At 40.7% G+C, this 27,708-nt stretch overlaps 1 protein-coding gene across 3 annotated transcripts; it reads right to left on the bottom strand.

Annotated features, from left to right (window-relative positions):
- Nucleotides 1–27: 27 nt before the first annotated feature.
- SUSD2 (sushi domain containing 2) lies at nt 28–27,708 on the bottom strand. 3 transcript variants are annotated; one of them, XM_086623543.1, is made up of 15 exons: nt 27,568–27,708; nt 25,016–25,220; nt 23,533–23,684; nt 22,861–23,028; nt 22,440–22,614; nt 20,091–20,292; nt 18,244–18,329; nt 17,359–17,627; nt 14,625–14,768; nt 12,949–13,104; nt 10,993–11,241; nt 9,608–9,880; nt 8,996–9,178; nt 3,281–3,371; nt 28–154 (listed from the first exon to the last, which is right to left on the bottom strand). In XM_086623543.1, exons 1-15 carry the CDS (start codon nt 27,632–27,634, stop codon nt 73–75), a joined length of 2,502 nt encoding a protein of 833 aa, XP_086479669.1. In that variant the 5' UTR covers nt 27,635–27,708; the 3' UTR covers nt 28–72. The 3 variants fall into 3 exon arrangements, with proteins under 3 accessions (XP_086479669.1, XP_086479667.1, XP_086479668.1); XM_086623541.1 differs by having other exon boundaries at nt 12,949–13,071; nt 27,568–27,668; XM_086623542.1 differs by having other exon boundaries at nt 25,162–25,220; nt 27,568–27,584.

A 27,708-nucleotide genomic window follows, 5' to 3' on the forward strand; every position in this document is an offset into this window, starting at 1 on the left:
GTTTGTGTTTGGAAAGTCCGTTTTTGTTGCTGTGGACGATTTAATCCTCTGCTATGCTTTTTTCGCATTTCATTAAAAACTCCTCTGGAATTTCGTTGTTTCTTGTTCAGATACAACTGGCACCTCTGAAACAAGTTTCTGGTTGCCTTTGCATCTTTGGAAGAAAAGACAAAGAAAAAGTTAAAAAAAAAATGGCTAGAGATGACTGTTAAAGTAGTTACCATAATGTCATTGTTTAGATAAAGGTGAGAAGAATATTGGATTAGGTGGAATAGTATCAGTTCTGTGTAATTCCAGTGCATACCTCCACCAAGGAACAATATCCCTCCCATCATACACGACTACCAAAAGTAGTGACTAAAGGCTATGTAGCACTCCTTCTATTTGAGCAACATTTGATGAAATTAGAGAATACTGAAGGTCCACAGTTATCACTGTTGCAACAATCAATTCTGTTTTCTAGTACAGTGATCTAAATTATAGAATCACAGACTGGTTTGAGTTGGAAGGGGCCTTAAAGATCATCTAGTCCCAACCCCCCTGCTGTGGGCAGGGACACCTTGCACTAGACCAGGTTGCTCAAAGCCTCATCCAGCCTGGCCTTGACATTTCAGGGATGGGGCAGCCACGACTTCTCTGGGCAACCTGTTCCAGTGCCTCACCACCCTCAGAGGGAAGAATTTCTTCCTTAGATCAAATCAAAATCCCCCCTCTTTCAGTTTAAAGCCCTTGCCCCTTGTCCTGTCACTGCAAACCCTTGTCAGAAGTCCCTCTTCAGCTTTCTTGTAGGCTCCCCTTAGGTACTAGAAGGCTGCTAGAAGGTCTCCCTGGGAGCCTTCTCCAGGCTGAACAACCCCAACTGTCTCAGCCTGCTGTCATAGGAGAGGTGCTCCAGCCCTTGGATCATCTTCGTGGCCCTCCTCTGGACTCGGAAGTTCCAAGAGGTCCATGTCCTTCTTGTGTTTGAGGCCCTAGAGCTGAACACAGTACTCCAGGGGGAGTTTCACGAGAGCAGAGTAGAGGAGGCGAAAGTAAGAGTTAATAGGAGAAACTGGGAGTAGCTGGAAACTTACAGGAGTAAAAGGAGAGACTAGGCAAATGTCACTGATTTGAAAACACTGATAATGAAGGGTCTGGAAAGAAGGTTAGGTTTTGAGTACAAAAAAGAGGAGAAAAGTCTGAGTGAGCAGGGAACTCAGGATTCAGTGGTAAATTGTGGACATTACATGGGTGGGTTTTTCTTTGCTAAGAGAAACTTATCACCAAAATATTAATAGATACATTTGCAACTACCTAGCAACCCTCAAAACTAACTGAGATGGAAAAGCATAAACCAATTTACTGAATACCCTGGTATTTTGATTTCCTGAAATATTTATTTTAAATACTGCGATTCTGCTCCTCCCTCTCCCAGTCTCTGCGCATAGAATCACATGATTGTCTGAGAAACTTATCTTTCACTTTTAAGATGGAAAGGTGGCTGGGGAAAGCTTGAAAATGTAGTTTCTACTTGTTTTTCTGTTTGTTTTTTAAAGCAGAAATAAATCTCAAAGCACATAGCATTTAGTGATTAGAATTTTTATATACTTCTATTGGCCTTGCTGCTTTTTAAGCTACTTCACTCTATCTTAGTATGTAAGTATGGTCCTAGCTGTGAACACTGAGAGCAGCTCCTTTTCTGGATGATTGTCAGAGTTGGATGTAGAGGCAGAAGTTTTCAAAGACCTACTGTATGTAGGATTATTTCTTTCCCTTTTTATATAAAACATTTGACTTGTCATAGAGTTATATATACTCTGAGATCTGGAAGAGTATACAATAGATGACAGACTTTCATGATTCAATAATTGTCTAATAAACCTTCCCTAGTTAAAATTTATCTGTTCAAAATTTGTTACTGCTATACAAAGGACTACATCTTCTATAGCTATGCCAATATACAGCCCCACTGAGTGCTATGGACTTTATTAAAATCTCTTTTTTTTTTTTCCTAAATGATAAGCTTTTGATAGCATATGAAAATTACCTACAGATTTGCAAAATATACAAGAGTTTAGAAGGGTCAATGGCTTCATTCTATTTAATTAGTTTTTGATGTACAATGATTAGTTTAGAGTAGCTGTTCCGTAAGCTGCCCCCAAATGTGAGAAGTCTACGCAGCTGTAATATAGTGTTTTAAACAACTTGGGTTTATATGTAGGAATTTGGTGTATGTAAAATTTGGCAAATATAGGAGGTGTCCTTTGTCTATGCTTTTCTATGTATGCAAAAAAACATTAACTGCTGTAGTTAACCTACCTTGTGTTGAGTATTCTTTTTTTTTGTACAGGGGAGGAAGAAAAAGTGTTTTGGGTGTGAGGGTTCTCTGAGAAGTGTAGAAAACAACGCTTACGTGATTTAAAGGGAAGGGGCAAAATTTAGCAGTGTCTCTGGCCCTCTGATGGACACAGTTAATTGGTGATTCAGCTCAGAATCAATGGGCTGTATTTTCAGTAATGGACATGGCTATCATACTGGGTTATGTTTCAAGAGCCTCTGCAATGAAGAACCTGTTAGAAAGGCATGGAGCCAAAAATATTTTAAGTGCCTTGTTAGCACTGGCTAACAGAATGAGTTATATACAGAATATATGAAATCGAAACAACCTTTTAAAACAAAAGACTAAAACCTCAAAGAAGTAATTTACTAGCCACATAACATTTTGTAGAGTTTTATTTTAAAAATGTAATAGTTTTTACAGCGAGTTTATTTCTGTGTGGTAGAAAGGTTCCAAGAATGGGCAGCAAACTGATATATCTTTAAAATTGTATTCACCTCTTTGGCACAAGAGACGTATAAGCATTCTCTAGGCAAATTCATGCATGCCTAAAAGTGGGAATATATTCAAAAATATGTGGAAGGTTACGGTATCATGCAACACATTCCTTAGATGATACACCAGATTTACCTATTGGTATCATGAGCACACATGTTCTGAAACAGAACCTTTTAAATCAGGTAGCCTTATCACTCAACAAAAAAAAATATTTTGACCAAAAAGTCTTGTTCTTTATCAATCAGCCAATCAATAAATCACGTTTGCGTGTCCTGATAATACAACTTTGCTTTATACTCTTCAGGCAGGACACAAGGACTATTCAGACTTGATATTTTTTGTAAAAGATAGTAGCAGGAAAATATCATGTTTGATTTCTTTATCGAGAAAAATGATTAAAAAGGTCATAACACTTGCTATTTCTTTAGCAAGTTCATTTGTGTTTTCAGTTCAGTTGAGTCTTACCTCTCCTTTCTACATAAGAAAGTCAGACGTGCCAGAACTGCGAGACCGACTATTCCAAATACACAGCCAAGAATAATTACTTGTTTGATATCTGAAAAACATACACCAATCACAACAAAACAGGAAGACATTGATACATTCCTTCATATCTGTTTGAACATAGTCACGTATGACAATTTTTTTAATTGTACCTATAGTGTTAGTCTTACTGTTCTTTGTATGTGAAACAAACTGGTAAAGAGTAGGAACTCACATAATACCTACATTTGACAGTTAGGGCGGGTGGCTGCCTGCCAAAGCTGTTCTAACACAAAGAAAGGATGGCTAGTGGTTAATATGTAGTCAACATCATGAATGTGCAAGATTTATGTAGAACTGACAATCCTAACTGACAATTTTTCAATCCTTTTTCCATACGGTTTGATTGGTTTAAAAATTGTCCCTATTTTGGCGCCTCTGCTGCTTAATGCTCTATGTAAAAGAGCAAAAGTGATGGTTCCAATGTGGGTATAGTGAACCGCATCAGACAGTATGAACATGCTGAAAGTGTCAATTTAATTCTGAGATTGCATAATAAGGGCACATGAAATATAGAAAGAAACCAGATATGAAACAAATTTTGAATAAGAAATCTCTTCTTGTTTTCTTATTCTACTAAAGAATTGCAGGTTACCAGTTCTGTCACTTTCTATTGTGGTTTAGCTGATGTAGGACAGTGCTAGTAGGATGCTGTATGGCTGTGGTGAGCAATGAAAGCTAAAGATATTACACAGGTAACTTTTTCGTTACACATAAGAGGATTGGTAAAAGTTTAGGAGATGCAGCATCTGGAGTGAACTGGCTGGGAGAAACAATGCTTCCTGAATTTTGTGTCCTTTAAGGAAAATACCTGCTGGAGTACCACTACTGAGAAACTGCGAGTCCCAGTGTGAGCAATTTTTGTCCCAGGTTCAGTCTCAGAGTCAGAGTCAGTCTTGGCTCTGAGACGCTGTGGTGTCCTAAGGTCAAAGTAGATTCAATGCTCTACCCTTTTTCCGCACACCTAGTGACGGCACTATATGCACGTATCAGGGAGCACATAGCCTGTTTAGAGACAGGTGAGCAGTGGTGCATCTGAGTTTTAATGCATCTGGCCTGCATTTTTGCCAGCCCTTCCTTCCGTCGCTTTGTCATGCCTGCAGGAAGAACTGCCGAAACTACAGCCTAGCACACAGTGATGGCAGAGTGATGTGACAGACGCTTCCACAATCCTAGAATAGATAATTTGGTTTCTAATCTGATTTATACTGAAGTTTAAGGAAAGAAGTGGGATACATAAACTGTTTCACAGGCATTGGTCCTTCATTCAGTAACTTCTGTACAAGGCTTAAAATCTTCTGTTTGGTTTACACACACCTTAATTAAGGCAGCTACCCTATCTCTGATGAGAACCCAGCATTGGCCTTGGTAGTTTGGTCCAGTGGTGATTTGACTCTGTTGTGAAATCTTTGTATTTAGTTTATAATCTCAGGTTATATTTCTTGATTGTAATAGCTTTTGAAGCCAGTCTCCTGGAAACAATAGACAATTCAATAATAAGAAGACCTAATGTTTTTTGGCATCCTCATCTGAAAAACGCACAGAAGACTAATGAGATTTCTGACGTCTTTCCAAAAAGAACTGTATTTACAAAGACCCTGAGTCTGGAAAATGAAACCTTTAAAAGTGAGAAGGAAGAAGGAAAAAAAAGAAAAGAAGAAAAAACCCAATAGACAGACAAAACCAGATTGCTTTTAACACCACCAAATTATAGTCTGTCACAAACACACTACATGTATATATATTGCTAAGATTTTATAATTTTTAGCTGCATTTTACTTCTGATTTTACTAGATTCTTTTCGTTTTTGCTGGATGTTTTCTTTTTCTTCCTCTATGTGATACTCTGTGAAGGGAGGTTGCTGTGGTACTGGCAAGACTTGCAGTGGGATTGTAATTAGAAGCATAGCAAAATAATTATTAGCAGAGGATTTCCATGGAAACTTTAATCCAAGGAAGCAAAATTCAAAAGCAGCTATATGCAGGCCTAACAGCATAACTTGTATTTGAAATTTCAAATACAGAAATTGATTTTGCAAAATAACTGGTGGTGTTTTATTGTTTCTGTCTCTCTTCCTATCCAGTTTTCATAGTCCTCATGCCTTTTTTTTTTAAGTGTTCTAGCTTTTGAAAAACAGAAGCATTTAGCGACTAAAAAACCTTAGCGATTTGCAATACAGAGTTTGAAAATACAGATGTGCCACAAAACTGCAGCAAGTGTAATGGGCGCAGGACTGTAAAGAAGTACCTCTAGAAGCAGGGAATAATAGAGGGCTGGGCCCTGTCTTCTTGACCAGCATGAAAGAAATCATTTGAAAAAGTGTGTTTTAATAGTTCATGCTAAAAATAAAAATGTGATCACTAATCACAGTGGCTAGGTCAGTGGTCACCCATTCAGGCGCCCAGAAACTTGGAAGTGCTGTCCGTTAATTTGGTCAGCATTTTCCTGGCATCAAGAAGGCCCTCTATCACGGGGCTTGATAAAATGGATGTTGGTGAAACAGCAGCATGCTGCTGTATAAAGAGGAAAACCAAAGAAACCTGATCTCAGTAACAAGAGATTTCGACAGCATGAAAACCTTTTCTGTACTTCTGCTGAATTCAGAATCAACACAAGGAAAACTGACACGGGATTTCAACTGTGTCTTGGACTGGAGGTGGAAATGTATTTAGAGGAAAGCAAGTACTAGCTGACCATGCTGTAAAAATACCAGAGGTTTAGACGTAAGTGAGAGGAACTTTGGACTGTTTTGCATATCTTCTCTGGAGAGACTTGGACCTGTCAATAAAATAACCTTCTCAGACAGAGACTGTCAATAAAATAACCTTCTCAGATAGAGATTGATATTCAGCAGTATATCTTCTGATGCAAAAGGAGGAACAAGGCTAGATATGAATGCCATTATTAGGGCACAGCAATAAAAAAAAAAAAAAGAATTAAGAACTGTGTATGCAATTTGCATTTTATATTGTCTTCACCAGTTGTCAGTATCCTGCTGCTGTGGGCAGCATTGCTATACTCCCAGCTTCCTGAGACTGATAAAAACCATCATTTTTGGCTCACATTACAAATGAACTACAACCCCAAATATCAAATAGTAAGGAAAGTCTTTGCTACAATCAGATCAATAAAATTCTTTCACACCTTGTTGTTCTTTGTCATCTTTCAGGAAACCATGTGCCGGAAAACATTGTGGTTTTTGTTTACTTATCCATAAAGCTGCAGCATGTCTGTCATCCTGAATGCAGTTAATCTCTGTGTATCTTCCAACTCCTTCCCTCTAATCTCTCAGGGCTGGCTTTTTGCCTCTGCTTCTCTAGTAAGCATCCAGTTTGCTTATTGAGACTGACTGGCTCCTGTCCAGTATGTATGATGTTGATGGCAGCAATGGAAAAATGTTCTTAGCTTTCAGCTTGGCAAAATGTTTTGCCACTGATTTTTTTAAGATCTGGTTTACTTTGTAAAGATTTCACTCTTCTCAGACTTTTGACAGACGACCTATTACTACGGTGAACTATAAAGCATGTTAAATTATCTGCTCAACTTCTGAATCTCTCATATTTTCAACAGTTAACTAAAGTACTTAATATGCTCTGGCCTATCATATTAAACAGAAATGTTTTGAAATACCTCTGGTTTCACTTTTTCCAAAATAGCATCACTACTGAGATTGGCCCCTGTGAACACGATCAGTTGCATATTGATTACTAACAATGACTGGTCCAAGAAAAGATTCCGTAAATGTTCACTCATCTATTTAAAATTGAGCTACATTCCCTGTTTTTTATGTGCAAATGTTCAATAATTATTTTTTATGTTAAAGTCCACCGTTTTCTGCCCAAACTCACTGCAGTTCATCTCACAAATATCACTAAACATGCAGAACTGTGTTGGAAATGAACAAGTAATTGGTGCAGGCATGCAGAGACTGATGAAACGTGTCAGCTGGCCCAGAATTCATTGCTGATGTGTTGTACACTTTCCACATTTCTTTGGAAGATGCTCAGAATGGAGAATCTGTTGATATGAATTATTTGACTTTTGTGAACAATTAACTCAGCATTAAAAGTGCTTTAACATGCCATGTGGCCTTGCCTCACCCTGGTGCTTTGAAACATTGCCATCTTGAGGACATTTGGAGTGTATGTGGTGTTTGAATAAAACAAAGTTAAAACTGTTAGAAAATATTGAGAGGTTTCGTATAAATTGTAGAGACAGCCTAACTGCTACTAACTCCAACAAGCGTGGGCTGTGTCTGCTCTCAAATCACAGAATTGCAGAACAGTCGATGTCAGAAGAGACCTCTGGAGGTCATCTTGTCCAACTCCCCTGTTCAAGCAGGGCCACCCAGAGTCAGTTGCCCAGGACCATGTCCTGATGGCTTTTGAATATCTCCAGGGAGGGAGACTCTACAACCTCTCTGGTCAACCCATGCCAGCGCTCAATCACACCCACAGTAAAAAAGTGTTTCCTGATGTTCAGAGAGAACCTCCTGTGTTTCAGTTTGTGCCCATTGCCTCTGGTCCTGCCCCTGGGCACCACTGAAAAGAGCCTGGCTCCATCCTCTTTGCACTTTCCCTTGATGTATTTGTATACATTGATAAAATCCCACCCTCCCTTCTCTAGGCTGAACAGCTCCCAGACTTTCCTCATAGGAGAGATGCACCAGTCCCCTCAATCATCTTCACAGCCCTTCATTGGACTCTTTCCAGCATGTCCATGTCTCTCTTGTACTGAGGAACACAGTGCTGGACATGGTACTGCAGATGTGGCCTTACCAGTGCTGAGCAGAGGGAAGGTTCACCTTCCTCGACCTCCTGGCAATACTTTGCATAATGCAGCCTGGGACACACTGCTGGCTCATGTTCGACTAGGTGACCACAGGGCCCCCAGGTCCTTTTCTGCAAAGTTTCTCTTAAGGTATTCATTTTATAGTATGTGACTTCATAACCCACCCCTCAGATGGCTCAGACTGGATATACGTTTGCCCCAGCTAGTTGCAAAGGAAGTTAAAACTGTATTAGTGATGACAGAATGATGACAATAAATGGATGGGAGTTGTGCTATCATTTATACTCAAGAAATCGCTCAAATTATGTGGATACTGAAGGATTTCAACATTCTCGTTTTCTCTGTGTGGATGCATGTATGTCTAGACTATATATTTATATAGCTGCTAAAAGAACATTACATTTACATACGAAAATCCCAGTAAAATAATGCTGTAAATAAGAATTCTTTTTGTAGCCTTTGTATTTTTGCGTTATGGAATAATTTTTAGCTAAGTACTATGCTTTCCTGTTTTTCTAAGAATCAGTTTGAAATTTATTTTAGGTTGTCCACTTAAAAAGCATGCCGATCAGTTCCTTTCAGCCAAACCTAGAGAAAGGGAAGCATGTAGCCCTAAACCCTTAGAAACAGTAGATACATGAAATAAATAAATAAAAAACCCACCACCATAAACCACCTGAATTAGATTTAAATACTAGTTTTTCTAGAAACCTAGGGATCTCATGTCGATGCCTTCACAAGTAAGAGAAGTTGCTTTTGTCAAGGGCCATCATCATATACTGAGATCATCTTGTTCGTGATAATAATTTTTCAATGTCAATTTCTAACATTTAAAAGGAAACAGACCTGTTCTTGGGATGCAAGTGGCTGTGTCTCCAGACCAGGCCCCTGTCACTTGGCAAATTCTTTCCATTGACCCAGTGAGTTCATAGCCCTGATTGCAGACGAAATTAATGGTTGAGCCCAGCAGGTAGTTAGTTCCATTCTTTCTTCCATTGGTTGGATGATCCAGCCAGCCACAAGAGATCACTAGTAAAAGAGACGTACCTGGTTAAAGTATTTGGGATTTGGACCAGCAAACCTCCATCACAATGATAAAAATGGCATTTTAGTGGCAACTCATGGAAAGACAAAGATTTTTAGGCTAAATAAAAGACAATACTTCATGATTTTTTTTAAATTATTTTTTTTAAGTTCAAGAAAGACAGGTGAGGGCATAGAAAATTAAGATAAGGGTTCTAACAGTGGTGTAGTAGTGGGAACAATGGAAAGAAATTTGTGTTTGTCTAAGTATCCTACATGCAGAGTTTTCCTGGTACAAGGACAATTCCTCCAAATAAGAGTATCTGCAGGTGCATGAACCTACAGTTGAGCAAAACCTCCTTGAACAGTGTTAACTATTTAGATGCCCTCCAGAAAGAACTGTAGTGATGGATGCTTTGTGGAACATGGTATTACCCGGCTCTAGATTTTCTACCAGCAGCTTGTGATTCTGATGAGATAATCTTGTGGAACTTCCCACTTGAAGGCTTCTTGTTGTCAGGACATCGAATCTGCAGAATGGGTCAGAGTCACAGAGCGAGACCATCTCCTTCACCAGGGGATCATCAGGGTCTTCATAAGGAAAGAACACGGGCAGAAAGGAAGTGTTGTGCTTTTCCCCATAAAAGAAATTTTTCAGTAAGAACTGTGTGTCATAAGTAAAGAGAGAAGTTCCATTTTCAACAGCCCCTTGGGAGATGGAGAAAGAAAAAGAGAGAGATTCATATGTAACATTGCCTACAGACCTATCCCACCTTCTGCTACTAATCCAAGCACTTATTTAGGTAAATGTAGCTAGAGCTGGAGGAGATTTACGAAGCTTTACAGCTTCCTTCCACTCAAGATTATTTTCCTTTTCATATGCAGCATATTAATTTAGCACTAAAGTTAGTGTTTTGTTAACCTGGTGTTTGATCAATTAATTAAAATTAGATCCAAATAATTGTGTAGCTATGATTTTACATAAAGATGGTTTTAGATGCCTGCTGGCAAAATGGTGATAAAGTACCTCAGCTAGCTAGCTAAACCTAACATTACAAGCAACACAAATCCTGATCCTGCATTTCCCTAAATTTATGTCTGCCGTGGCCCTGCTTTTTGTTTTCACTCTGCTAAATCAGAAAATTCCTGAAGTAGGAGCAGTGAGATTTTTCAGTATGATCTGAATCCTGGAGTACAGCTACACCGTGCTTGATACAGAGATCAACTGGTCGCCAGAGAGTATTTTGCACCATTTTTCTGGCTCATCTCCTAACCTGATGTCAGGAGGAATGCTGACCAGTCTAATCCTGCAGGCTAGATATGGCAGCCTAATCACTTTCATTAAATGAAAGTAGCCATCCTTTTAGACCCACACCCCCCACCTCTTTTTTAAAGGGACAATTATTAAATCGTGATTTAATAAATTATTTTTTAAATTGTCAGCATGGTACTTGATAGAAACATTGCTAATATTCTGGAAAAAAACAGATGACCTTGGCTTTTGCCATACTTCTGTAACACTTTAGTCTGGTGATGCTGTGTTCATGACCATAGTAGATGGAATTCTGAAAGTGTGAGCTGTGAAATACGAGCTCTGACTCTTGATGGAACAAATTGCAGGACACTCCATCATGGTTCTGTCTTCAATCATTCGGCTAGGTATGTTACCCACTTGGGTAGAGGAGGGCATAATTCTCTTACTCCCTTCTGTTCCCTCAGTGCAGGTTGCTTAGAACAGACTTCATCTGCCAGTCTGTAAATCACAAGCTGGTTTGAATTTGTAAAGAAAATGTAGCAATAGATCAGAGAAATTAACTTACAGTTAGCTCCAAACTCAAACAACTGCTGGGGGCTCGCATAAACTGACATGGTGGTTTTATTCTTGAAGGTATACTCATCCTCTGCATTGCCATTCATTACCCCAAAGAGACCCTGTGTGTGATTCATAAAATCTTCTGGGAGCAGAACTGTCAGGGTCAGAAATCCTCCACTTCCCCTTACTTCCACTCCAGATCCAGAAGAGAACATCACTGTGATGTTCTGATCAGCTGTAGAATGGAGAAAGAGACCTACAACAATGAGAGGAAGAGGACAAAATAGCTAATCATCCATAGCGGACAGATTGTTATGTCATCAGTTTTAGCATAAAGCTTTTCCTCCCTTCCAGTCTGGGCTTCATTCTGAGATGCATTTAAAGGGAGGCCACACGTTCATACCTACAACTGCGGTAAGATGAGTCCTACAGAGTAGTAGCAAAAAAACCCCCACAGTTGATACAAGTTGCACTGCCTTCTGCCAGTGTCCTAGAGTAGAAGCTTTAAGATATGATTACATCAGAGAGCGGCTGTGACCTGGAAGCACTGCTCTCAGTGGTCACAGGTTTCCTCTGCTTCTTGGTAGTCTTGTCAAGACCTTCCTAATATGGCTTCTTCTCCAAGCCCCATCACTGTCCCTTCCATTTTTATTTTCTTTCCTGCATCCCTCTGCTTTTGCAGCTCCTTGTCAATGTAGCCTTCCCTCTGCTCTTCATTATATTTTCCAGCCATTTGAGGAACACTAATTGCTAGTCACAGAAAATTTCCTCTGCTGAATAGGAGGCTTACTGTTAAAATTCTAGCAATGTTTAGCGTATTTGTCAAATAATGATAAAGACTAATCAAATGATCACACTCCTGGAGGAAAAAAAGTCAACTTTTCATAGTCATTTCAACAGAAGAACAGACCTAGAGCTCCTGATAGATGAATGTGAAATTCAGTTATATTTTAGTATATATTTTGGTTATATTTTACTATATTTCATTTTGCTTGGTAGATTTCATTGCATTAGATGCAGTAAGCTCAAAGTAGAATGTGGAGTAAGGAGTCTTTCATTCCATTCACCTTCCACAGGATGAGAAGGAAACCTGTTGCTCTGCAAGCTACTGAAAGAGGACATAGAAGACGCTGGCATTGAAGCCACCTGTTAAAACACTTCACTGTCATTGCCAGGATTGCATACCATCCCTTCATATTCCTCTCACATCCCAGAAAGTTCAGGCAAGCACTACATGTTGGGAAGGGTTGTCGTTTATGTTACTCGGACATTCTGAGAGAGGAGAACGTGTCACAGTCCAGCCTACTGGCAGATCAGATGACTCTGCCTCTTTCTGGACACAGTATAGGTGCTTCCAGTTACAGCTAGGCTAACTGCAGTAATGCTGATCAGAAGCAGGACGGCTGCAGGTTCTGATGTGCTCATTTGAACCATGACTCCCTGCTACGCCTCTCCATGGGTACCCAGATAGCCACAGTGTGCTTCTCTGTTGCGTGCTTGATCTGTGGCTATTTGGAAAGAGGTGTGTAGCCCATAATTCTGCTGGCTATATTCCTGCCCGTATTGTAGCTGTCATCAGTCTCAAAGGCCAGAGGAATCCATGTATTGAGCTAGTATAAAGACAGGACCAGGTAGGCAAATTGGATGGAAAGAGAATTTTCCTCTGTGGTATCCATTTTATTTCTGTGACCAAGGCTCATGCCAACAGTGTGCTACCACTGATTCTGCCTCAATCTGGCAGCAACTGAACTGAAGAAAGTCATGTAATAACATTAATTCTAATGAGCTGGGATGTTTCCTGTCTTTTGTTTCACTCCTGACGTAATTTTTGGAGTGACCTGAAGCCTGTTTCACAAAAGGACACTGAAAAGAGAGTCGAAACACATGCATCTAGAGATATTTTTAACTACACATGGGCTCTGTTGAAATACAATAGCTTATAAGGTTGGTATTTGTAACTAACCTTTCAGGTCCATCCAACTTTGCTCAGAGAAGCTGACGACCTTCCCATTCAACAGGACCTCCACATTCAAATCCTTCGAGTAGCGTACTTCGATCACATCAGAGTTGTTCTCCTGCATGGCCACTGCAGATAAGCCTGTCACCTGAGCCCCAGTTCCTTCCAAATAAAAAAGCAACCCCCCCAAAATACCCAACATGATATAAAGTATATATGGAAGGCTATAATGATACAGGCAAAAAATCTCAGATATTTCCTAAAAATAATTAAAGACGATTACTTATGTTTGAGGAAATTGCAAAGCATGTAAGTTACATAAAAACCCAGAGTCTACTACCAGTATAATATATTGAAAACAGAATGTTTAATGCTAAAAAAGCCTGGAAATTCTAAATTCTTCATCCCAATGGCAGTGGCTGAACTATGTCAGAAGACTGGCTGATATCCTTGTGCATTCAGTCCTGTGAGTAAGGCCTGGGAAAATCTAAGATAATTTCAGGGGAGGGCATGACAGAAAAAGGAAACAAAGCGAACAAAAACTTAAGAAACTGATCTTCAGAATGAACTGCTTAGTGACTCATGCCACTTCTACCACAAACACAGTAAAATCTATCAAGGGCAAAGTATTTCCTTGATAATCTCCATCCTATCCAATGTGATATTCAGTATAAGCATTCATGTCTACATGGGTGCTGAAACACACCAACGATTTTTAGTCTGTCCTTATAATTCTACCAGAAGTACCAAATCCTTGAAGTGCATCCCTGAGGCCAGCTGGAGTATTCTTTCCTGAGGCAAGCCTGCTATTGTGCGCACTTTAAAAGAGCACTAGATACAGGAAAAGCATAAACAAAAGTATCCGACATAGGCTTTTCAGGTTATTATGAGAAGCATGATCCCATTCTGTTGTTTCATACTTTGTTTTTCCCTCATTTTAAAATGCAGGTATATGACAATCTCCTTATTACAGGCTGGTTTGCAATTTGCCCATTCAAACAATGAAGACCATGAATACTTCCAGAAAGCTTCTTCTGCCCTAGGTTTCGTTTTACAAACAAGCCAAAAGACCGAGACAATGAAGCCCTCTGAACAAAAAAATGACCCCCTTAATCAACTTCTCACCAGACATTCTGTACTTTTCTGCTAGCTCGAGGTGCTCAGAAAGACTTTTTTCCTCATCCAATGTTTTCTCAGCTCCTTCTGGGACATTTTTGCTCTGTCAACACATGCATGCATATACACCTAACACAGAAAGAAAATAAAGCAGGGCATCCACTTACCTGCTTTCTATTAATTTTCAGCTAATACTATCAAAATGCATCAGCTGGGAGCTACAGCTGTTGACTGATTCCTAGAATTGACTTTATGTTTCCATATAGACGGGAACAGGCATGGAGAGAAATGAGAATTTTTTTCTTGAGCTCTTAAACACAACAGAAAACCTTACACTTCCGTTACTCATATAATACCCAATAAAACTCGCAAATAATCTTTGATTAGGAAGTTGTTTTTTTCCTGAACATTTTGTCTACCTTTTGATTAGCTTTGAAACATTGACCTTTCATAAATGGCCAAAAAAGGAGAAGACTAGAGCAGATATGAGGAATGCTGTGAAGTGCGAATCAAGCAACCTCAGAAGCTGTTATTTGTCATCACTGCTTCCTCTCTTAGCAACTTACCATTGGGAAAGTGTGCCTGCTGTGTCCTCCCTTGCACTCTTAGCGATGTGAGATCAGACTCTACCAATGTGTATTCTCCTTGGCCTTTGAAGGTGAAGTTCAGACCATCAAATGTGAGGAAGTGAGGATCCCCAAAAACAGATGCTGTTTTTAAAAGCAAAAAGAGAAATAAGAACAAGTAAAACCCATAACCCATTACTCCTCTTCTTAGGTTCATGAGAAGAAAATAATTTCATTGCAGTGATCCAAAGAATGGCATTTAAACAAAGGAGAAAATGCAAGGCTGACCCATGGTAAGTGTGACATGAGGAACAGCCATGACAACCTTGAACAGCACTGTGCTAACAGTGAGAAATGTCATTCCAGTTACTCTCATCTTCATCGGCCAACATTTAGGGCTGCACTTTAAAAGGCTGTTGTGGGCAGCAATGCTTACCTGGTACATCCCCTGTCAGAATCCTTGCTGTTAGGCTAGAAGCCTGATTTGCATGAAATGTATGGAGATTTGGACATGAACACAAGGCTATTCCAGAAGCAGCTCACCAGGGAGCTTCCAAATGCAGCTGGAAGCGACAGAGAGATGAGATGGGGCTTTGAAGTCTCATCTGGCCTGAACAGAGAAAGGTGGCAATGATCCTCAGCCCTAAAGCCTCTCTGGAGTTCAGCAGATATCCTTGGTTTGCCTTTTAGATCAGTAAGAGATCAGAAGGCCCCTCTCCCCTCCAGCAAAAAAAGCTGAAGTTGCATCATCTTATCTGAGGTATGACTCTCAACAACTAAGGACAGCCACATGACAGGTAGGTCCTTAACTGCATGATTGTTATGCATTTTGGGATCATTGTCTCTCTCAATCTTTCCCTAGAAAAAGAATCTCCTCCATAAACCAGGTTCATTACACTGAGGGAAAGAAGGCCAATTTTTTTCTGTCCTCAGCAGTTAGTGCATTCATTTGGGATTTTCATATCAAAATGCATGTAGCAAATGAACACTCACAACAGAACATCACAGTAAAGAAGGCCTGCCCCTGAGTGATAGGTTCAAGTAACTTCTCCACATCAGGCAGATGAGGTGTTTAAGCCCAGCACCCCATGTTCCAGGAAAGTTCTGTAAGTACCAAGGTAGGCGCTTTTTTTTGTTTGAGCTGAATTGGTACCATATCCATCTTTGGCATGCTCTGAGAAGCTTTTAGCATTACGATCTTTGCAGAGGGTTCTGTGGCATTTGAGAGAGAGTTTTCTCAGATGCTTAGGCTTGCACAAGGTTAATGAACATTCTCCTAGCTGTGTGGTAGCACAGGTGGTTTGGCATACACTTTCTAGGAGAAAGACAAGCATCTGCAGTGCTTAGTGAGAGCTGCATGATGGATTTTCGTCATGTTTAAGAGATGGATGTAATGGCATAAGTATGTCTGGGAATCTTTGCAAGACCACGTGCTTCACATCCCTCATCAACATGTCTTTGCTCAAGAGAGGCATTTTGTATCCTTTCTTTCCTGTAGTGGAACTGTCAGGGCCCTGAGCACACTCATAGGCCTTAATTGCACTGACTAGTCTCACTGGGCCCTCTACCTATACGCTCTGTCCATGGGCTCTATCTAAGCTCAGACCTGGGCCTTCAGTCCCTGCCTGAGATATGTCACAGATGTACCTGTCTCCATCTCCAACATAGCCATGCCTGCACCTGGCCATGAACCCTGCTGATCTGCACACAGACCTGCGACTGACTTTCTGGCTTGTCCTTGGACATGCCTTGTCACTACAGACTTGCCCAACAGTCACTGGACTGTGTCTCACCTTGGTTAGCATCACTGGACTAGATCTTTGACCCTGTCCAGCAGACTGATTTCTCTACTTTCCTTCGCACCTGCCTTATCACTACAAACTCACCTGGAGATCCAGACTCTCAACTGACTGCTGCTGCCACCACCATGTCCGTCCTGCTCACCTCACTCGGACTGGGCCATGGGCTGGCAAGGACCTTGCCCTTCCAACCTTATTATCACACTTGGTGCTCAGCTCCCTATTCTTTTGTTGCTTCCAGACAGGAAATTTTGATGCGGGATATCAGGAAAGACTTTCACTTTCTGCTATTGCTGGTCCTGGGAGAGTCTCGTGTTGTGTCAAGTCATGTCCTAGCTACCTCCCTCAGTGCCCTCTGCAGTTTTCTCCTTTTTGCCTGAAGCGAACTGCTGCCTTTTTACACTTTCCGTCTTTATGAGAGGACACGTTTCTGCTGGACACCTCAGCATCCCAGCAGCATAGAAGATGAAAAGACATGCAGCAGCAATAGAGATATAGTAAGACTTGAGGACTACTTAAAACGAAGGGGCAGGAACAATAGACACACTTGCAAATGGTAAAACTTCCATATTTGATGAGAGTAGCATCTTTCAGCGTGACACCGTTGCTAGCTACTGCCAAGCTGTCGTTAACCATCCTTAACCATGTTCTTTCTGAGAAGGTGTCCAGTGATGATAGGAATTCATGGACATTGGCTACTAAACTTTTGCTATTTACATTCCAGGGCTTAATGAGATACTCAACAGCAGAAAATCTTGCAGGACAACTAAAAAACATACAGATTTTGCCACTGATAGATCAGTAGAAACCTTCCATGGAAATTTTCCAGAGGACATTGTACCATTATCAACTGACATACATACATATACAAATATTCTAAAAGACAACACTGTAGCAAAAAGCTACACTGTATAATGGAATTCTGAAGCCCTTACCAGCTCGAGGTGGGCGATACGTTCTGCAGTCACTGGAGGGCCGCTTTTTCATATAGACGAGACAATTATCAGACCACAGGCAGCAGTAATAGAAGCTGATGACATCATAAAGCCAATGGGAAAAGCCAGGTATCCGGGGAGGCTTCATGAAAGGTGGTGAACCCCAGTCATGGCCTCGATCAGGTGTACTGCCTCCTGTGGAGTCATGTGTGAGGATTTGGGTCCCTGTGGAGTCATAGCAACACTGCTGTCCTGCTGCGTACTGGGGACTGGTTGAGAAAAATGGTGAGAAGAAAGTCATCGTTCAGCTCTGTGAAGTCCATTCATATTTAGAGGTTACCTATTGCCTTTTTATGGATATAGCTAAATGATTTGGTTGCCAAGCTTTATATGATGTCCAGAGATGACACCTCCCAGATAGACTTCCCTCCCCTCGCCCAACTCTGTTCTCATAAATTCGACCAGATTAGGGATAGGGAGGGAGGGGTTTTTAACCAAGGCAGTAAGGAAGCTCTGTAGGCCTTATAGCTACACGAATGTAGCACTCTCTAAAATAATACTACAGAAAGAGTGCAAAGAATAACTTGTTGAACTTAAGTATACGACTATAGGAAAGGCTTAATTAGGGCTAATCAAATATTTTTTAGGCATTAGCACTTGTTTAAGTATCCTAAGGTTTAGCACAGTGCAATTAATTGTTTATTACATTTAAGGCCTTAACTTCATCTCAGCAATGAGGGCCAATACATGAATGAGAGGGAAACAATGGTTGCTATGGACCTGAGAGTTGAGACTCCAGAGATCTTTGTGACTTCTGTGATGCTGCTATGTCTGAGGTGGAACAAATAATTAAAAAAAAATGCAGTTTTAAAAGATTTTCTTTACCTGGCTTGAACAGCTCTCACACAATGCACAGCGCCAGGGTGGTAAGTACACACGCTCCCCTTTTCAATGTCACAGCCATAATCTGTCTGAAAAAGATCAATGCTCACGCTTAATGTTTTTTTTCTTCCCCATTGTCTTTTCTATTTTTATGTCCTCTCCCCACCCTTTGTCTCTGACATATATGTGAAGTGTAAATGAACTGGTTGCGGCTGTGTGTTGAGTAGCATGGAGTGATGGGAAAAACAGTGATTTTAATACTGAAGTGATTGGAGGAACATGTTAGTCTAACCTGAGCATTTTGCAGTCTATTACGACAGACCTTGAAGAACAGATGCAGCTAGATGGGGAATTCAACTGTAAGTGTATAACAAACACAGATGACACCAGACTAAACTCAACTTTTGTCGTATGTTCTTAGACAGCGACAACGCAGTAGATCTAATTTTTTTTCTTCACGTGCTTTTAAGTGTATAATTTAAAATACACATCATGTTTGGAGCTTCATAACCAGGAAAGGATAGTAACAAAATTACCTATTTTTTTTTTTTTAATATGCATGAACACACTGCCACCATGTGTTGGGGATTTTAGATGATGGTCCTTGTAAGGCCACGATGGAAAATGACTAACTGGACTCAGCTATGAGAAAGAGAATTGGGAGGATTGTTATTTAACAAATATAATTACAACCTGGACTCAGCTGTGAGAATGTAACCTTGAAAAAGGGAGCTGGGAGAGTAGTTACTGAACAACATGTTGCAGTCCAAATAAACCGCTGTTAGCCAGCAGAGCATGTACTTGGCAGGTCTTGTTGCACGCGCGCAGCAACACCTAGTCAGTAGCTTTCCATAGACTCTGTTGAGGGTATAAAAGAGGCGTTTCAGAACGGAGAGGGGGAAGCCACAGAGCACACTCTACGAGCAGACAAGGGATGCCCTGACAGTGCCATGCCTACCTCCCTTCTCCGCGATGACCCCACTAATTGACACCCTCCTGCTCCGCAGAGTTTCGGGCATAGTCGGGATGGTAAGACTCTCAGAAAGGGAAACAATATGCTAGTAACTGCTTTTGCAAGGCTGTACCAGAGCACTAAATACTTTTGTGCTTTTGCTAGTAACTACTTTTTTGCAAGGCTATGATAGAACAATAAATACTGTTGTATTTTTCCATAAAAATAAGAGTGTTGGGTAAGCTTTGTGCATAGGAATCCTTCGAACCAGTTACACACCATTTGGTATCATAAATAGAGAAAGTTACCGTATCTGGTCCTCAGATCAGTGCTGTCAGTGAAAGCTTAGACTAAACAGCAATTGATTTCTTAGCTTCTATCAGTTTCTTGTTCACAGTGAAATTGAGAAGGAGGAAGGAAGCAGGACACAGGAAATAATGGATTATGGCTGTGGACTTGAGCTCTGAAGTACAAGGCAGAAGGATTTTCAGCAAATTATGATACACTAGGCAGAAATGTAGCCTCCTTCTTCTGATGTGGGATACTGCCTACAAACATAGACTGTCATCTTGTAGGATCTCAAAAAAGTCATCCCTGCCCCCAGCTCCACAGAGCTCACTGTCCTCCCTGAGTGTTTTCTGTCTACCACTGGAACTACTGTCTTCTCTGTTTGAAGGTGATTTCCATCTGCTATCCTACAGGCACTTTTTTTATTCGTACTATCTGGATAAGCTATATCTGCCTCTGCCATTTGACATGCTACTTGTGGAAATTTAAATATAATTTCATTACCTTGTAATGACTTTTAGAGAGGGAACAGGGATGTGTGGGGAGTATGGCTTTCCTTAAGCTTCTACTTGGAACCATAATAAGCCAGAGGGATCGATTACTAACTTACATGGAACCTGCCAGTGTCAGCTCTTGCCTGTGCCAAGGTGCAAGGGCAATCTATAATTTCTTCAATGAAGTTTGGAAGCTTTTCCTCCTTTCTGTCCCATTCTATACATTTTTCAGTTGCCCATGCATTTGGGTCATTTCTGAAGTCTTTCCCAAGGTGCCAAGCCAGTGCATGCTCTGAGCTCCAGACAGATGGAATATTGCTGGGAAAAAAAAAAAAGGACCCCAAAAATAGATCTGATAGCAGAACAAGCACTGTTTTGACAGTAACACTTGGTCTTAATCACTAACTATAATTACAAAGAATATTTCAATTTGCGAGTTTTTATTTCATTACAAAGAGCACTGTTTTCTTTTTCCTGCATAAAGTTACAGCAAATCAAAATTTTCCTGATTTAGGTGACATGACAGCATGCAGTAAGTATGCAATAATCAGAACACATTCTAGCATTTGGGATTCTGGCGTACATGGATCTTTTTACAGATGGGTTTTCTATTCATGCCTTTTCATGTTGTAGTTCCATTTAGGCCAGAATGAAGAATGTCTGGACTCTCTAACGAAACCTAACCCTTTGCCCCAGTACTATCAGGCCTGATGGCAATAGATGGGGAGAAACCATTCAGAATCCTTGAAGTGTTCTAAGGCTACTCTGCTCTCCACCCATGAAAAAGTATCATACACGAAATGTAATAAAAAAACCCTCTAGAAAAAAGTTACCCTTCTGTGGCTAGTGACTCCCAAATGCTAAAAAAGGTTCCGATGTATTAGTGATATGTTCTAACACTGAAGAGGTGTGATTTATATATTCACAGAGGCTACACCATTGTCCTCGTTTCAGCTGGGACAGAGTTAGTTCTTTTTAACAGATAGAAGAGCTCTGTGTTTTGGTTTTAGTCTGAGAAGAACGCTGATAGTGCATTGATGTTTATAGTTGGCACTGACGCCTCAAGGACTTGTCATCTTGCTGTGTTCTTGCCAGTGTGCAGGAGCACAACAGGATAGGGGGGAGCATGGCTGTGACAGAGGGTCCACGACTCTCCTTATGATTCGTACTTAGACTTAGGGCCAAACTGGCCAATAAGTATTCCATGTCATGCAGCGCCATGCCCAGTATAAAAGTGAGGGTCAGCCGGAAAGAGGGGCTTTTGTTCTTCTGGGGCTCTCACTCTCGGACTGCTCTCTCTCTCTCTCTCTCTCTCCCCTCCCAGCTCTCGCTCGTGCAGGATTGCGGTGTCAGGACCTACCTGTTTTGGGATTGTTAGTGTGGGACGGGATGGGCCTCGGTCAAGGGGTAGTGAGCAATTACACTGTGCATCACTTGTTTGTATATATCTATCATTGTACACATATGTATATATTAATATATTATTAGTAGTATTAAATTGTTCTTATCTCAATCCACGGGTCTCTTTCCCTTTTTCCTTTTAATTCTCTTCCCCATCCCCTGGGGGTGGGGGAGGGTGAGCGAGCAGCTGTGTGGAGTTTAGTTGCTGGCCCTGTAGACACATGGAAGAATGATGAAGGAACATCCGTCCAAGCTCAGAATATGTATGGAGCACTTACAGACGTAAATCATCAAAAATCATGGGGAAAGATACAATTAAATAAAAGGAAGTGGGCGTAAAATTTGTAGGAATGCAAAGACCTGCATATAAAATAGAAAAAAATTAAATGCAGAGGAAGGCCTGTGGCTGCAGTGACAAAAGTTCCACAATTAGGGCCTCCTCCACAGTTGTGTCAAAAGAAATAAGCAGATCCTAGTTTGCCAAGGGTATTGAGTTTAGCTGGGGTGGAGTAATTTTATTCATAGCAGCCTGTATGGTGCCATGTTTTAGACTTGTGACCAGAACAGTGCTGATAACACCCCCATGTTTTAGCTATTGCCAAACAGTGCTTGCACAGTGTCAAGGCCTTCTCTGTTTCTCATGCTGGCCCCCAGGGAGTGGGATAGGGGTTGGCAAGATGCTAGAAGGGAACACAGCTGTGACTGCTGACCCAAATTGACCAAAGGTATGTTCCACGCCATAGACCATCACGCTCAGCTGTAAAACTGCGGGGTGGTGTTTCCAAGGCAGCCCTTACTGGGTGACTGACTGGGCACTGGTCTGCTTGTGAGAGGTGGTAAACAACTGCCTTTGCATTAGTTCCTCTGCATCCATGCCCCTCTTTACTTAGTAAACTGTCTTTATCTCAACCCATGAGTTTTTCTCATTTTTCCCCTTCCAATTCTCTCACCACTTTTTCATGTGAAACAGAGCCTGCATCCCAGTTTTAAACATCAAAGGAGACAGCAACTTATACAGGAAGCAATAAGGTACCTATGACAAATGGTTGTTGTAATGTACTTGCCTCTGCCCATCAGAATAGTTGCTGGGTGTAATTCTCAAAATTCCAAAGTCCCACGTACTGTAATTTTCTTTAGCAGGTTCAGGAATAAAAGAAAATTTACCGATATTGGGAATTTCTCTTGCCAAAGTATAAAGATATTTCCATTCGGCCAACCAGTTTTCTGAGTAACTGTCACCTGCCAAATAGAGGAAGAAAATAATTTTGGACACTGGAAAAGAACAGTTACAACAAGATTGAAATTAGATGTTTCCACCCATATATAAATGAAGAGGAAAAGCCAACATTATTGTCATGAGTTATTTATACTTGCAGATCTCTTCTTGAGGCCTCAGTGAAAGTGATCGCGTGCTGTACAGAGCTCTGCACATAAGTTACACATGTGATGACTGCTTGTACGCAGGTAGGAAAAGTGTCACTTTACCTGTTTCCTGGTATCCCCAGACTTCTATGTTGATGCTGGTTGCTGCAAGTGCCTGGTGTATCCAGGTAAGAGTTAAGTTTCCATCAGTGTTGGAGGTGCCATAGTATTGCCATTTTGTCTCATTTACCAAAGTGCATTTTTCTCCATCCGAAACTTTGCTGTGATGTACTTGCATTATAGAACAGAAAAAAAGGATTCATGACATTTCTGCTTTGCATAGCTCTGAAAAGGTGCCACTATATTATTTAAGATTTAGCAGTATTTCCCCTGTGTATGTTTCTTAACAGGATGCATGATATAAAAAGAGTAAGCTGAAACTGAGAGAACGCAACCCTTACTAATGTCTGTAGTCCTTAGATTACACACCATGATGCAGTTATTTTCTGATAGACGTAGCTACAAAACGGGAACTATGATGGTCAACCTCATTTTTAAGCAGGATTTTTTATGACTTAATGCTGCTGTGGCTGTATAGCAGCAGAACTGAATTGCTGTGAAAGTTCATCTCTCAAAACATGAATTAACACGAGGGCAGCAAGAATGACTTTTCTGAGGTCAGACAGCCTGTTAAGGAAGAAGAAAAGTGATCAAAAGGGAAAGGCTTATATAACCTTGCATCCATGGAGCAAGAATAGAGAAAGAAAAGGGATACTATAGATTTAAGTAAGCAACCTGATAACCAAGATCCAGAGTATGGAAACGTCAGCTCATTGTCTGTAGAAACTTCAAAAGGGATGAAACCAGTCTCGTACAGCAATGGAGAGATGCAGTGGGCTTTTCCATCCTTAGCAATATAGCCACTGGTTTTGATTTTCTGCTTGAACCTGTCGATGTTGAAAACACTTTTCAGTGTCACCATCGAGAGAAATTCACTTGTGTTTCATTAAGCAACCTTGTTTTATGTGTAGATCATTCCAAGTCCCATGGCTGTTTTGCCTGTAGCAGTGAATACAAACTGGAAAAAAATCATGTGTACTTTGTGCTTACTACACCAGTGTGGATTCTGCTGTGCACTGCAGAAATACACAGTAATCTGAAAGCCTTAGATTTACTGTTTAACTACTGGGGGAGGGGGGACATGATAAATTAAATTAGCAACAACAATGGGACAGCAGGAAGACAAAGGTGATATTACAGGATTAATAGGATTATAGTGGCTAACGTTGACCATGATATGCAGGCATTGCAAATTTCTGGTTTTGTGGGGTTTTTTTGCTAGCAAATCCTGTGAATACAATAAAAGTAATTTCATGCTTTTCTAGAATTTCTATTGCAAAGACTAACTCAGAACTCATTATTTAACCATCTGCTTCCAGTTAGGCCTCTTGCCTGGTGTGCTAAAGTATAATCCCACCTGTGACTCTTCAGGATTGATGTATGGTGACTGCATAGCTACAACTACAAGTATCATAAGGAGTTGGGGCCTGCCAAAAAGTAGTACCTTTGCTTGTCTGTGCTGCAGTTTGTATTGGCTGTGATAATGCAACTGTGCAGGTAATTCAAAGTACACAGTTGTGTTCTACAGAATGAATGCCTGGGTCAAAGGTTTTCCCAATGAAGAACTAAAAACCTTTCCAAGTGCTGCTATCCAGATGGAAAGGACTCCAAAATCTCACGTACAATCTTCTGTGGAAAGAAGGTCAGGACATCAGTGTCAGTAAAATTCAGTGTACCGTATATCTTGCATGTGTGACACACATACCTAAGTGTGATACAGGCTGCCACAGCTTTGTCTTACAGGAAAAAAGATAAAGTGTCCTACATACATTTCTTTCTCATTGCCTTTTCATTCAGATTAAGAAAGGAATACTTCTTTTTCACAAAATGGAAATGCTAAAAAAACATTGACAACAAAGAGCTCCAAAAGGAAGCTCTTTTAGAAAAGTCAATGTTCTGATATGTTAAGGGAAGAACTAGCAAAGTAATGATTGTATCACACAATAACTGGACCTAAATGAAAAGATCCTCTGTAGAAATACAGACCACATGTATCCTTGAGGGTGAGGGTTAGCAGAACCTTTGCGTGTTTCAGGATTCTGACAACTTTACAAAGTAAGTTCTCACTCCTGTATAGACAAGTCTTGTTTTGTGGTAGTTGCCTATTGTCGGAAAGGTTCACCTCCCTTTGGCAGAGCAATATAAAATCACGGCCCACCTGCACGTTAGCACAGAAGAGGCATTAAAAGCTGTATTTTCAATCAAAAAGTCTTTGCCTCCCATCAGAGATCCTGAATATGGAGAAATCTGAAGACAAAATTCTTTATAATCAGGACAGCAAATCCCCAAGGACTGGCACGTCACCTGGCAAGAACAGGTACCAAGCAGCTTCCCACATCGGTGTGAGCAAGAGTCTTGAGCTCCTTGTTAAAAGAAGAAAAAAACACAGGAATGTTATTGAACTCTTGAAGATGTTCTCTGAAACAGAAGTACATCATGTAAAGGACTACTATAAATAAATGAAGTAGGCTGGTTATGTTAATTTAGGAATATATTTAGGTGAATGTTGTAATCACCATCATATTAAGGTTGCTCCATTTTGAATAGAAAATTATTTACCCCCCAGCCAGTACATAATTTCACCAACTCCATGGGTATTTTTACATCTAATAGAAAGATAAATCTCCAGAGCAGCCCCTCAGTGAGTGTCACTAACTGTATTTATTTCTGAGAGTAGGTCTTAAGCAAACCTGAATGAGATCTCGTCACTGTCAACCCTACACGGGAATTGGTGAGAACAAGGCTAGTGCTTTTGGATGAATGGAAAGCTAAAATTAATGACAAAGTGTGCTCCAATATGAGATTACGAAAAGCTACCAAAATTTCTTTCTTTTGTGTGTTTTATTTGAGTCTAACCTTACAAGGTAGCTGTTAAGATGACTAGGTACACAGACAGATGACTAGGCCCTTGGCTTAGGTCTGGCTGAGGTCTATCTGAACAGACCATGAGTAATTACTGAACATGACATGAAAAATTGTTCAATACAAATAAAACAGTGAGAAGTGTAACAGATGTTACAGTAACACTGTGAGGAACAGCTCGATTTCACAGTTAAAGCGAAGTTAAGTGAGATGGACAAGCTGCACAGACAACTAGGAGCACTGAGGATCTTTTGAGGAGTGGAATCGTGCAAAGTCAACAGTGCTTGGGTAACTATATCAGTAATACCATGCAATACTGAGATGACCTAGGTTAAGTATCAGAAATTCTAAATATGGACATGGATGTAGCAAAACTGGGACCAGTGATGAAAAAGTAGTTAGGGGAGGGTTGCTTATTTGGGAGGACAGAAGCAAAAAGAAAGGCAGGGGCCAAGGTGGATGGTGAAGAACAAGCATGCAAAAATGGAGAGAAGGGAACATAAAAGAAGCCAGTCACATAAATAAGCTGCTGGTCAGTATGTTTCTCTGACTGAACCCTGCACCTGATCACCATAGCCATTTCATTTAATCCTGTTGCTATTTTCTGTATCTCCTCCTCTCTTGTGTGCACACATGTTGTAATCATAAGTGAACTTCAGGATGAATGAGTCAGTCAGCAGGAGACCTGCACTTGGAAGGACCCAAGGTCTGAGCTGTTGACCATGTAAGGGACTTGGGATCTGAGCTTAGCTAATAGGCAAATTTAAAGCCTATACTAGCATGCAAGATATCTGTGAATGTGGCGAGTCTGTGAATCTGAAGAGGAAGGATGTGTTTGTGTTTTTGCATTGGGATCAGCTGGAGAGGAGGAACAGAACTCAGTGGTGTACAGATTTATGGGAGTGTGGTCTGTGTTTTATTTGGATGCCAGTAAAAGCACTGCTTTGTGTCACCCTGTGTGGCTGGCTGTGTAATGTGGTGGGTGTAGTATGTGTATCTGCCTCTTTATGATAGAGGCTCAGCCTCCATACTGGCTGGACCTACAAATGGGAACAGCAGTATTCACATCTGTGGGACTGAGACAGGAGAGATTTCCTGAATGTGAGAGTATAGCAGATCTGACTCTAGTGGATTGGAAAGGAAAAACCTACTGTGTCCCAAAAGCTGCTGGATTCTCCTCAAAGGTCATTAACAATGCATGAACAAGACTAGGAGAGGAAGAAAGAATTTATGGTCACTCCTCATGGGGCTGAAGAGCAATTGCTTGCAGTTCCAGGTATGTCAGCTTATGTCAAAATGAGGAGAAAATGTCACTGAGTGGTATTTTGTGTATGGGGTGGAGGGACAGGGAGGGCTGTTTGGTTTTTTTTTTGGTAGGATGGAGAGACCAAGAAAAGGAAAAGGTAGTAAAATATCTCTCTTGCTTTTCTCTGTCTGCTGGGCTTCCTCCTTTATCCTGTGATAATATGCCGGTGTGTGGCAGGAAAGAACAGGAACAGTAGCGAGTCAGAAATAAAAGTCAGCCTTCATTCTATAGCAGAAAACCTGCCTGTGATGGAGGTAGAAATGCTTGTTTAATATAGGGAGCCAGAAAGTTGTTCTGTGTCTTTAGAAATATTTACTGCATTCTCCAGATTTTCTGTTTACTTACAGAAAAGATCCACTGTGCTACCAGAAATTAGAGGAGAAGGTTGAAAATGACACTGTGCCAGTAAAAGCTGGCTTGTATGCCTTTGCTTTAGCTTGTATAATTGGTATCAGTAATTTCTTGTCGAGGTGTGTATTGCGAAGTTCAGAAGTCACAAAAGTTTGTCACTAAAAGCAGCAAAATTTTTGAAAGTCACTCACCTGCATTCCAAAGAGCAGTGAGGGTGAAGAGAATGAAGAAGGAAATATCTCTGCCAATGAATTTCATATTTAGTTCAGATGATTCTGGATGGCTGACTGGGATAGCTTTTGTGCCTGACTGGGAAGAGCCTTTTATAGAAA

This window comes from Tauraco erythrolophus, chromosome 19 (genome assembly GCF_009769465.1).
Source record: "Tauraco erythrolophus isolate bTauEry1 chromosome 19, bTauEry1.pri, whole genome shotgun sequence".
Classification (NCBI taxonomy): domain Eukaryota; kingdom Metazoa; phylum Chordata; class Aves; order Musophagiformes; family Musophagidae; genus Tauraco; species Tauraco erythrolophus.